The sequence below is a fragment of the Xyrauchen texanus genome, chromosome 28, assembly GCF_025860055.1.
Source record: "Xyrauchen texanus isolate HMW12.3.18 chromosome 28, RBS_HiC_50CHRs, whole genome shotgun sequence".
NCBI classification, from domain to species: domain Eukaryota; kingdom Metazoa; phylum Chordata; class Actinopteri; order Cypriniformes; family Catostomidae; genus Xyrauchen; species Xyrauchen texanus.
The window spans coordinates 7,685,951-7,698,375 of NC_068303.1; the positions used below are offsets into that span (position 1 = coordinate 7,685,951).

Below are 12,425 nucleotides of genomic sequence, written 5' to 3' on the forward strand. Positions count from 1 at the left end.
CCCTGCGGGCTCGACTCGAAGCGATCAAAGCAGAAACCGCCGCGCCGCCTTACCCTCAGCCGCGCAGGAAGAAGCGCCGCTCACAAAGGCTGCCGGAAACTGTGGTTGAAGCGACTGCCTCGCCGGAGCCTCTCCCTCGAGCATCGCTTTCACCCTCCCGCCCCGGGACGCGCAGTTGCCGCCGAGCGGCCGCACTGCTGCCATCTCGGATGACGAGGCGGAGGATAAGGGCCGCTGTTCCATCATGGCTTCGGACAGCGAGGAGTGGACAGGCTCCCAAGCCTCCTCCTCGGCCCAGGAATCCAGCAGGACCAGCGCCGGAGTCGAAGGGGAGTTAACACGCCTCCTCACACAGGCCGTCGACCGCCTCGGGCTCGAGTGGTCACCGCCCCTGAGCAGGCACCCAACAGACTCGACGGCTGCTTTCTTCAAAGCCATCGCCGTTCTACACCCGCGGCCCGGGCCGCTCCCTTCCTGCCGGAATTACATACGGAGCTTGCAAAGTCGTGGAGCAGCTCCTTTTTCAGCCAGGACCCGTTCCCACGTCTCCACCTCTCGCGTCGGTGGGCGGCGCCACTGAAGAGGCTACTCCTCCATCCCCCCGGTCGAGGACTCGGTAGCAGCACACCTTTGTCCGCCCTCCGTGAGATGGCATTCCAAGCCTGTGCTCCCGTCTAAGGCCTGCAGAGCGACTTCCGCCTATGTTGGCCGCGCCTATTCCGCCACCGGCCAAGCCGCATCTGCTCTGCACTCAATGGCCGTTTTACAGATCCTACAAGCAGACCTTCTTCGGGAGTGGGATGAGAAAGGCAGGCACCCAGAGGCTGTTACTGATCTACGAAGCGCGACAGACCTCGCCCTTCACGCTACCAAAGCTGCAGCCCAAGCTCTAGTGAAGTGCATGGCCTCACTGACTGTGACCGAGAGATACTTATGGCTAACACTAGCCGACATGGGAGAAGCAGAGCGCTCCACGTTCCTCAACGCACCGCTCTCTCCGACCGGTCTCTTCGGCTCCGCGGTGAGTGGCATTGTTGACCGCTTCTCAGAAGTCCAGAAAGGCACCCAAGCCATGAACCTCTTCCTGCCGCGTCGCGCTAGCTCCTCTGCAGGCCGCTCACGTGATCAGCCTCCTGCACGAGCCTCTTCACATCGCCCAGTTCAACAAACTCAGACTTCTCAGCGTCGACAGGGCGGCCGCCCTCGATCGCGCTCAGACAGCCACCGCAGACCGCCGCCCCCCCGCGGGCCTCGATTTAAGGTAACGCTGAAACCAGAGCAACCGAAGTCTTCCTAACTTTGTTGAACAAGCGGCGGCTCAGTCCGCCGCGGCCGGACCACCGTCAAAGCTTTGCCCCTGTCAGTCCCCTTCTCTCAGGCTACTACAGTGGTGAATTTAGCAGCCAACAAGCCGGTGACACTGCCCGCTTGCCTGCACTCAAACGCCGTTTTCACGGCGACCCAAATAAATCTTGTAAAGAGCAAACATGTCTTATGTGTAGGAAAAGTGCCCACAACCCAGTGTTCAGCCCCTACACACAAGCATAACACATCCCGTGCCCCTATCAGAGCACGCTCTCATAAAGCGATTACTGAACCGCTCGAGCGTCAGAATCAATGAAGGCGCCCACAAATGCGTCTGCGCGCCCATTCTCTGCCCGCTCTGTCACACGACCAGCCCTATGTGTAGAAAATGTGCCCACAATCCAGTGTTCACTTCTGCACACAAGCACTGCATGTCTCGTGTCCCCACCAGAGCACGCTCACATAAAGCGATTACTGAACCGCTCGAGCGCTAGAGTCAATAAATGCGCCCACAAATGCGTGCGCGCGCCCATTCTCTGCCCGCTCTGTTACACGGCCAGCAACCATTCCTCTGTGTGTAAGTCCCGTGCCCATGACTATGCTTGCGCATCACGTAACAGATGTGACTCTTTCCCCATTCATTCCAATCGGAAGTCACTCACAAAACAGCCTGTTCATGCTGTCTGCGAGCAATCATGCATGAACACACTAAATGCGCTCACACATTTTGTTCAGCTCTGTGTGCGGCAATCAGAGCGAATTGGCCATTCACCCTCTAGCGTTACGCTTCAAAGCGTGGGAAGCTATTCCAGGGATATCCAAGTGGGTGTTAAGCACAATACAACAGGGCTATTTGCTACAGTTCGATCGCTGCCCCCTCGCTTCAGAGCGCGGCTCGAAACCACTGTGAACACGGAAGCAGCGTGCATGCTTCGTTCAGAAATAGCAAGCCTTCTGTGCAAAAGGGCCATAGAAAAGTGCCACCCTCTCTGAGCGAGTCGGGGCTTTACAGCCGTTATTTTCTTGTTCCCAAGAAAGACGGCGGCCTCAGACCCATATTAGATCTCAGGGTTTTGAACAAGGTGCTTGCAAAAGACCGTTCAAAATGCTTACAATCAGGAAACTCCTCACGCATGTGCGCCAGGGGACTGGTTTATTTCTCTCGATCTGAAAGATGCATACTTTCAGATTCAGATAAATCCCGTCACAGGCCATTCTTGAGATTCGCCTCGACGGCCAGGTTTATCAATACACCGTCCTTCCGTTCGGCCTGTCCTTAGCACCCGTACTTTCACGAAGTGCATGGATGCGGCGCTCGCACCCCTCGCGGAGTCAGGGTTTGCAAATTCTGAACTATTTGGACGACTGGCTGATTATGGCTCAGTCACATATGGAGCTTCTGTCTCACAGAGCAGTTCTCCTCAGCCATCTGAACAGTTTGGGTCTTGCAGTCAATTGGACCAAGAGCTCACTACAGCCCAGTCAGACCATTTCCTTCCTGGGAATAGAACTAGACTCCGTGGCAATGACGGCTCGCTTATCTACACAGCGCGCACGCCGTGTTCAGCGACTAGCCGCATCTTTTCAGATGAACAGCCTCACGCCTCTGAAGAAATTCCAGAGAGTGCTAGGTTACATGGCCTCAGCCGCAGCAGTACTTCAGCTGGGTTTACTGCACATGCGCCCGCTTCAGCATTGGCTAAACACCCACGCGTCTCGCCGGGCTTGGGCCACAGGCCGCCAGCCCATCAAGGTGACTCAGACCTGCATATCAGCTCTGCAGCCCTGGACAGTGGCCGAATGGTATCAGCGGGGAGTGACAATAGGAGCTGTATCTCGCCGAAAAGTAATCTCGACAGACGCGTCCAACGCGGGTTGGGGCGCGGTCTGCGAGGGCTCTCCGGTTTTCGGCCTATGGTCAGTTCAGGAAAAGCTCCTTCACATAAATTGTCTGGAAATGATAGTGGTCGAGTACGCGCTCGTGCGCTTTCTCCCGGTCATTCAGGGTCACCACGTCCTGGTCCGTTCGGACAACAGATCTGTGGTATCCTACCTAAACCGTCAGGGCGGTGTCAGATCCAGGAACCTCTTCCATCTGACAAAACGCATACTGAGTTGGTCCCAGTGCCACCTGCGCTCGCTGAGGGCGACGCACGTGCCAGGCCACCTGAACGACGGCCCGGACAGACTGTCCAGAGACAATATTCCCCCAGGGGAATGGTCCCTGCACGCTCAAACAGTCCAGACGTTATGGCACCTATTCGGCAGAGCAGAGATAGACCTCTTTGCGTCCAAAGAGAACTCTCACTGCCCAATATTTTTCTCGAGCGAGGACGCGCTGGCCCAGGACTGGCCCAGACGCCCGCTACGCCTTCCCTCCCGTCTCGCTATTGCCACAGGTAATGCAGAGGATCAGGAAGCGGCGTCACTCGGTGCTCCTCATAGCCCCGCGTTGGGAGAATCAGACATGGTTCCCGGAGCTTACGCAGCTGTCACTGACAGCGCCGTGGCCCATCCCAGTGAGAGCAGATCTCCTCTCTCAAGCTTGCTGCACAATCTGGCATCCCCACCCAGAGCGCTGGGCGCTGCATGCGTGGGTGATCAACGACTACCCGGCGCTCTGCCAGAAGGAGTAATAAACACCATCATACACGCTAGAGCCCCTTCCACGAGAAGACTCTATGCGTCAAAATGGTCTGTGTTCTCAAAATGGTGCACCGACAGAGACCTGGACCCGCGGACATGTGGGGTGTCGTCGCTGCTCGTATTTCTACAAGAGCTGCTGGATAACGGCAGATCCCCATCCACGCTCAAAGTGTATGTGGCGGCCGTCGCGGTGTTCGCTGAACCCCTGCACGGCCAGTCATGGGGTAAAAACGAGCTGGTCATCCGCTTCCTCAGGGGAGCTAGAAGGATGAACCCCCCACGCCCCCCATCGGTTCCTATCTGGGATCTTTCTATAGTTCTCGAAACTATGAAAGCCCCCCCTTTCGAACCACTTCAATCCGTGGATTTGAAATACCTTTCACTCAAAACCGTTTTTCTGACTGCCCTGTCATCAGTCAAGCGTGTGGGAGACCTTCACGCGCTGTCTGTCAGCTGCGTGTCTTGAGTTTGGACCAAGTGACTCCAAGGTCATTTTAAAGCCTAGACACGGCTATGTTCCCAAGGTGATCGGTACTCCTTTCAGAGCACAGGTCATTTCCCTATTGGCGCTGCCAGCAACCGATAGCGAACGCGACGCCAATCTCCTTTGCCCGGTCAGAGCAATGAGATTGTATACTGCGCGCTCCGCTGCTTTCAGACGCTCCGAGCAGCTTTTCGTTTCGTTCGGAGGGCGCACCAAAGGTCTCGCCGCCTCGAAACAGACACTATCTAGATGGATAGTGGACGCTATTGCTGCTGCATACGCGTCAAAAGACCTGCCATGCCCGTTGGGCATTAGGGCTCACTCCACTAGAGGCATGGCATCCTCGTGGGCATGGTCCAGCGGGATTTCCATTCACGACATATGTGTGACAGCGGGATGGACTTCCCCTCCACCTTTGTCAGATTTTACAATATGGAAGTGCCCGCTCTGCAGGCAAAACTACTAGCGGTTTAATACGCTACAGCTCCCCTGGTGAGCTGCACTGATGGGACACATTCCACACAGACCGGCACCGCCGCTCTGTCGTTCCCTTCCCACTATGTGCTTATGTATTACACAATCAATGACCCGCATTCTTGCCGGCCAAATATTATTTCCCCACTCATAAGGGCTCCCCGGGTCCCCCTTAATTCCCTGGGGCTCATACAGTGGATGCTTGGCGCGACGGCGTTGACAATGGGTTCCCGTGAGCGTAAGCTAGCTTACGCAATACGAGAGAACCTCTCGTAAGAGAACGTATCGGTTACCTAACGTAACCTCGGTTCTCTCTAGATGAGGGAACGAGTATTGCGTGAGCCGGCCGTGCTTCGCGCCACGGCGACTTTTCGCTTCAGTCAATGAAAACCAGGGTTCCAGCCTACGAACTACGCTTATATGCACTCTAGTCATGCCCATTTTGGCGGGCTTTGATGCAGTGAGCGCATGGACGCCTCTCATTGGATGCGAGTTCGCCCAAGCTCGTCTATAGGCTGCAGCAGTTGCCACAGAGCAACCTATGAGCTCGCTAGCTAGCCCGCTCAAGGTCTGCAGCTGCCGCACTGCGTTGACAATGGATACAAAAATTAAGGATAATTTTTTGGCTTCAATATCTCAGAAAAGATGAATCTTTCCCATAGCGTAAGCTAGCTTACGCAATACTCGTTCCCTCATCTAGAGAGAACCGAGGTTACGTTAGGTAACCGATACGTTTTAACTATTCATGAGATGGATAGCCAGAGGGAAAAAACTGATGGCCTGATGGTTCTGGTGCTCAGCGCTCTGTAGGCAACAGTTCAAAAAGTTAGTGGGCAGGGTAAGTGGGGTCCAGAGTGCCCGTTTCCTCACTCTGGAAGTGTACAGTTTTTGAAAGGAGGCAACCAATAATCTGCACAGAAGGCTGAACTGTCTTTTGTAGTCTTCTGATGTCCGATTTCATAGCTGAACCAAACCAGACAGTTACTGAAGTGCAGAGGAAAGACTCAATGACGGCTGAGTAGAACTGGATTTGCAGCGCCTGTGGCAGGTTGAACTTCCTCAACTGGTGAAATAAGTACAATATCTGCTGGGCCATTACAGGAGGTGTTGGTGTTTGAGTGAAATAAAGGTCAGAGCGGGTGTGGGGCGTGAGACTTGGCTTTTCAAATCTACGGTAAAACACATTCAGGTTGTCAGCCAGATGTTGATTCCCTACAGTGCTGGAGGATGGTGTCTTGAAGTAAGTAGTATCTTTCAGGCCTCCCCACACCGATGCAGTGTTATTCGATGAAAATTTGTTTTTCAGCTTCTCAGAGTAGATTCTTTTAGCCACTTTAATTTCCTTAGTCAGTGTGTTTTTATCCTGATTATACAAGATTTTATCTCAGCTTCTGTTAGCATCCTCTTTGGCATGACAAAGCTGTCTGAGTTTTACTGTAAACCATGGTTTGTCATTGTTGAACATTAAATAAGTCCTAGTAGGAATGCATATATCCTCACAGAAACTGATATATGATGTTACAGTATCTGTGAGCTCATCCAGATTGGTGCCTGCAGCTTCAAAAACACTCCAATCAGTGCAGTCAAAACAGGCTTGTAGTTCCAGCTCTAATTCATTTGACCACCTTGTTACAATCTTTACTACCGGATTAGCTGATTTTAGTTTCTGCCTGTAGGTTGGAAGATGAACAAGACAGTGATCAGAGAGTCCCAAAGCTGCTCTAGGGACAGAGCGATATGCATCCTTTAATGTTGTGTAGCAGTGATCCAGTGTATTTCTGTCTCTGGTGGGCATGTGATGTGCTGCCTGAATTTTGGCAGTTCATGGGTGAGGTTGACTTTGTTAAAATCACAGGGAATAATAATAAGTAAGTGAATAAATGGGTATTGTTGCTCCATGTCTGTAATCTGATAAGCCAGCTGTTGCAGCTCTGCGTTCACACACGCTTGTATTGTGATGTACAAACTCACCAGAATAAATGAGGAAAACTCCCACGGCAAGTAGAAAGGCTTATAGTTGATAAAGAGCGCTTCCAAACTAGGACAGCACATGTTCTTTAATGTGGTTACATCTGTACACCAACTTTCATTGATGTAAAAGCATGTTCCACCTCCTCTCGTTTACCCCGTTAACTCTGCAATGCTATCCGCTCTGAACAGCTGGAAGCCCAGTATATGTTATGCACTGTCCGGAATGGCTGCACTCAGCCAGGTTTCAGTGAAGCACAAGGCAGCAGAGGAGATGTAGTTTGTCCATTTTGTTAGGGAGAGAGTGGAGATTCGCAAGATGAATACTCGGCAGCGCTGTTAGAAAGCCGTGTCGGAGCTTGACCAGCGTGCCAGCTCGTTTCCTTTGCTTGCGTCTCATAGTGCGCTTTAACACCACAGCTGCGCCTCTGACTAAAATGTCCAGCAAAATGTCAGAATAAATCTGGGAAAATATTGTCTGGTATGTGCTGCTGAATGTTCAGCAGTTCCTCCCTGGTAAAATGTATTGGAAAAAAATGACTAAACGGAGGACAAACAAACAAAAACAACAAAAGAATTGGAGAGCTCCACACCGAGGTGGCCATCTTACTAGTCTGTGTAAGATGTACATATATCTAAATGATGCAGTTATAAAGAGTGCTTTCGAATGGAGGTGGAGGAAAAACACTGTTCCATTGTGGATGAGAGGCGTAAACACAGCAAAATCACTGCGCTTTTCATACTCCTTGTACACTTAAATGGACAATTAATCAAATTAAAATCGTGACATGTCCTAGTGTGATTTATTAAACTGCTAAAGGCTTTCAATCTTACTGCGGATGAGCTGCGTACTTTAAATAAATCCAACTGCTCATTCACTAGAAACTCCACAGACATTGAGAATCATTCATGTTGTATCAGATGACAGAGCAGAGCACTTATTCATTGTGAACCACGCAGCACATTTAAAATATATATTTATATAATTAAAATCACAGCATTTGTGCATTATTAGCTCAGCTTTATTAATATTGCATTTAAAACAACAGAGCTGACCAAAGTGCTTCACAGTAACACAATTTTAAACATAAAATTTCACAATTACAACATACACAAACACCAGTAATCTAAAATACAAACACTCCAAAACTGTGTCCTGTCCATTTTTCAGACTCAAAGGCCAGTGTAAAGAGATGAGATTTCAGACGTGACTTAAAAGTCTTCAATGATCATACTGGGCCATGCCACAAACTGTTTATACGGAAAAATTAAGCTTCCGGTTAAGGCTCAGCGGTTAAGGCTCTGGGTTACTGACCAGAAGGTCAGGGGTTCAAGCCCCAACACTACCAAGACACCACTGTTGGGCCCTTGAGCAAGGCCCTTGAACCTATCTGCTCCAGGGGCGCTGTATCATGGCTGACCCTGCACTCTGACCCCAGCTTAGCTGTGCTATGACATGTTAAAAAGTTCTATTTTCACTTGTTAAATGTTTTAAGAATTTATTGATAAGACACCATTTTGATGATGAAATTAAAATAAACTTTTAAAAATGTTCTGGAAAGTACTGGAAAATAATAATAATTATTAAACTATAATGATTAAAATAATTATAAATAACTTAAATGGTGTGTTCAATAGCACATTATCACATTAGAATATTTATACTGTGGTATCGAAATTTATATCGAGAACTGTGAAATTTCACTAGTATCGGTACCATGACAACACTACTAAGGAAGAGGGAACAAAGGTGTTATCATAACAGCATGGCCACTGGACAGAACTCACATCCAGATTCTGATTCAGCAATTCCAATTAGTCTGGAATCTATTACTTCTGCCTGTGGGACTAGGAAACTCATCACCAAAAGAATAACTGATCTCTCTGATATTCCATATCCACAATAAACCAATAACATATTAAATGTCTTTATCATTAGCGCCACTGGTGTTAATGATTTTTTAACCAGTCATTCTTTTTTCCCCAAAGCAAGAATTAATTTCAACAAGAAGCAGGTCAAGAAGCCTTCAACAGGGGAGTAAAAATAATACTGATATTTACTGAATTAAAAAGCAGGTCTCTATTCTTTACTGGGTCAATTTAAGCAGTTAACCCCAACATTTGGTATCACTGGTTGACAAACGTATTCCCTCCAGTCTCCTATTGACCTCTTGACAGCTGGTGGCAAGGTGCATATTGCCAGGTGTGGCCCTGTCCTGGACAGTGGGACATATCAGTAATAGAGGTCAGTTGGTCGTATTCCACATAATACGCTCAGAGGCCAGAAGACATGTTGCAATTGAACCCATTACATAGCAGTTTGCTGAAATAAACAGCAAAGCGATTCAATGGCAACTTCAGAGCCAATTCCACCCTGACAAATTCAGCAAATAAATGCTCAGGCTCGGCACAGTGTAGTTCTGACTGACGCTGCATTTGGTGAGTCAATCTCGACTTGTCAACAGTTATTCAAGCGGTATACCACTGCTGTCCTTTCATCTCCAGGCCTGCAATGTGGAGCCGCTTCAGCCTAGCTCAAGGTAATAATTTCTAGTCGGCTTGTGTGTTTCTCTCCCCTGGCGTCATCAGGGGCCAGGTACTGAATAAAGCAGACATTACAGGGTGTGACAGCAAGCACTCAGCCATTACTAACCCACAGGCAGGAGAACAGAGAGCCGAGGTTGAACAGGTTACTTCAGGATACAGGGAACAGGAGAATCTGATGGTCAGGGATGGTTCTGTGGTAGGATCTACTGGTGTATCAGAAGAGGGCTTTGTATGAGGGAAAACAAGTCCAAGAGTTTAACCAGTGGCCATGCCTCAATGGATCAGAGCTGTTTTGGTGGCACGAGGGGGACCTGGCAGTATAAGCAATGTATATGGTACATTGTTTAAAAATCTCAAATGTGACCAAAATGATGAAAAACTATCAAATGTGTAATATCATTAGACCATTCCCTGTATAATTAACAGCATTAGCTAAGAGAGAATTTAATTCATCTAAAATAAAAATGGACATTATAGCTAAAATACACCCAAATGAATCAGAACTATTAAGCTAAAAAAATAAACCACACTATTTGTAGCAGCCTGGGATCAGAGGTGTAGTTAAGTAATAGTTCACACAAAAATGAGAATTCTCCCATGATTGACTTACCTTTAAGCCATCCAATATGTGTATGTCTTTCCTTCTTCAGCAGGACCAAAATTAAGATTATTATAAGCAATTTTCAGCTCTGTATGTCCATACAATGAAAGTGAATTAAAGTCTCCCGCCTTTCCTTGAGAACTGTTCATATGAGTCTTATTTAGCCATTCATAAGTCAATAAAACGCTGTTTCAGTTTACATGTAATGAATGTACACTGTATATGAATCAATAATGACCCGATACACTCATAAAAATATCCAACATTAACATTTGCAAAACCCATTTAACCTGAAGCAATTAACAACTACAGTATTAACTTAATTTAAAGCCATTTACTTGTACTTTTGAAACTTTAGTACATTTAATATCAGTGACTTCAATACTTTTACTTGAGTCAATTTCCATTATTATCTTTACTTTATGGTTTGTGGGAATGCCATACCTTGATGCTCAGAGAAGGTTGAATGCGGAAAAGAGTGGAATGGAGCCAAAAAACGAAAATAACAGAGAACAGAGAGGTGAAAGAAAAAGATAAGAGAGCACATACAGGTCAGAAAATGGTCTGTCTGTTAGATACGTGAGAGATTATGTTTGGTTGGGGTTACCTTGAGGTCATGCTGACGGGCTTCCTGCATGTCCTGTATAGCGCAGCAATGGGCTTCCTGGAGACGCTGCTCCCTGCACTGGTGCTCCAGCTCCATCTCCTGCATCTGCTGGCCCAGGTGTTCTCGTTCCTGACTGAACTGAGCCTGCAGCTGCTGCAGGGAATGTTGCGATTGGGAAAGCTGCATCTCCAGGCTCTGTTTCAACAAGGAAATCTGTACATGGAAAAAGAAGCACAGGAGAAGGTGTGTTGAAAAGAAACTTTAAGTGGGAGATTCTTCAGTTAGGGGCAATTTTGACAACCTGAAAAATTAAACTTCTACTGAAAACATATTTTAGGACTTATAACGATCAGACAATGGCCTTGATCAAGCTTCAAGAGGATTTTGGTATAATGTGTGATGGTCAGGTGCGCACTAATCCACAGTCTTACATGGGCTGATGCTCAAGGGCCCCAATTCCCAGGGGGGTCCCTTTTGCGGTATCCGCAACCTTCTTCTCCCCAATTACGTTTGCGGGAGGAGCACATGTAAATGCATTAAGTGGGAGATGCTGAGAACACTGAGATGTGTGCAACAGCGAAAGTACAAAAACTAGTGTATATATATATATATATATATATATATATATATATATATATATATACACATACACATACACACTCACCAGTTTTTGTAATGACATCTAATTAACCCATCAATTTCCTAATAAACCTTCATGACGACTACATATAAACTTATTGAAAAATGTCAGTTGTTCTCTTAAATGCTTAACATGATAATAGTGATAGTATTGGGGGCAGTGATCCTTTGTCAAGGAAAACAGAGAAATACTTACAAATGCTGTCTATATAAAATACTATATATGTACTGTATATTTCATATGTATATTTCCCTAATTAAAAAACAACCATATGCCTTTGTAGGAAAAAGAAAGCAATGCAATAATGATGGAGAACTTGATGTTGGCATTTTCTTTGCTTCAGAACATCTGTTTGCCTCTAACAACCGGTTCCAATTTTCATACTGATACAGTAATCACTCATATCTCCTCTCAATATTAAGATGACTATTTCTAAAGCAAACATTTTCCTAGACCCACTAATGTGTGTAATCACTGTCTAATTATTTTACTTTTAGTGAAGAATTACTGTAAATGAAAGCCTATTTGCTGTTAGCAGGTGAACATTAAAATGACAAATTACATTTATAATGTAATTAAAGTTGATGGGTGGAAACTCAAACTTTCAGCAACCCTATAACTCACTTGACACAATAGCAGTGGAGCCCTGAAAGTAGCCAATAGATGAGAAAAAAGAAAGAAAGAAAGAAGGTCAAGTGTTTGAGACAACAAAAAGGTGAGTAATTGTTGAGAGAATTATAATTTTTGGGTGAACTATTCCTTTAAGTCTAAGACTTGGACAAAAGCAGACCACCAGATCTAAATCCTATAGGTGAAACATTTCATTTCTGCATTACTAGCATCATCAAACGGAACTGGAAAAATAATGACTGTTTTCAAAGAGTTTCCTGAACACTCCACCCATCTTCAATTGGTCGAAATAACCGATACTTCCAACCCAATTGCGCTGTGTTGAGGCACTCAAACAAACAGAGAAATGTTTTGATAGTGCCACAGAGCCACAGTATTTACACCTTTCGGGAGAACTAACCTAAAAATGGCTTACTTAGTTAACTCTGCAAATTAAGCTGGGGTAAGAGAGAATTTTAACATCTCACATTTCACAAAGACATACTGAAAAACCAGCAAGACATGGTGCAACAGTCTATCTTGC

General features: G+C 46.9%; 1 protein-coding gene across 2 annotated transcripts in view; it reads right to left on the bottom strand.

The window, feature by feature from the left end:
* fam184ab (family with sequence similarity 184 member Ab) overlaps positions 1–12,425 on the bottom strand; it is a 175,037-nt gene that overhangs the window by 51,947 nt on the left and 110,665 nt on the right. For both annotated transcript variants that reach the window (XM_052096595.1, XM_052096594.1), the window contains exon 11: positions 10,633–10,845. In XM_052096595.1, coding sequence (XP_051952555.1) covers positions 10,633–10,845 — 213 coding nt within the window. The remainder of the gene's footprint in view (positions 1–10,632; positions 10,846–12,425) is intronic.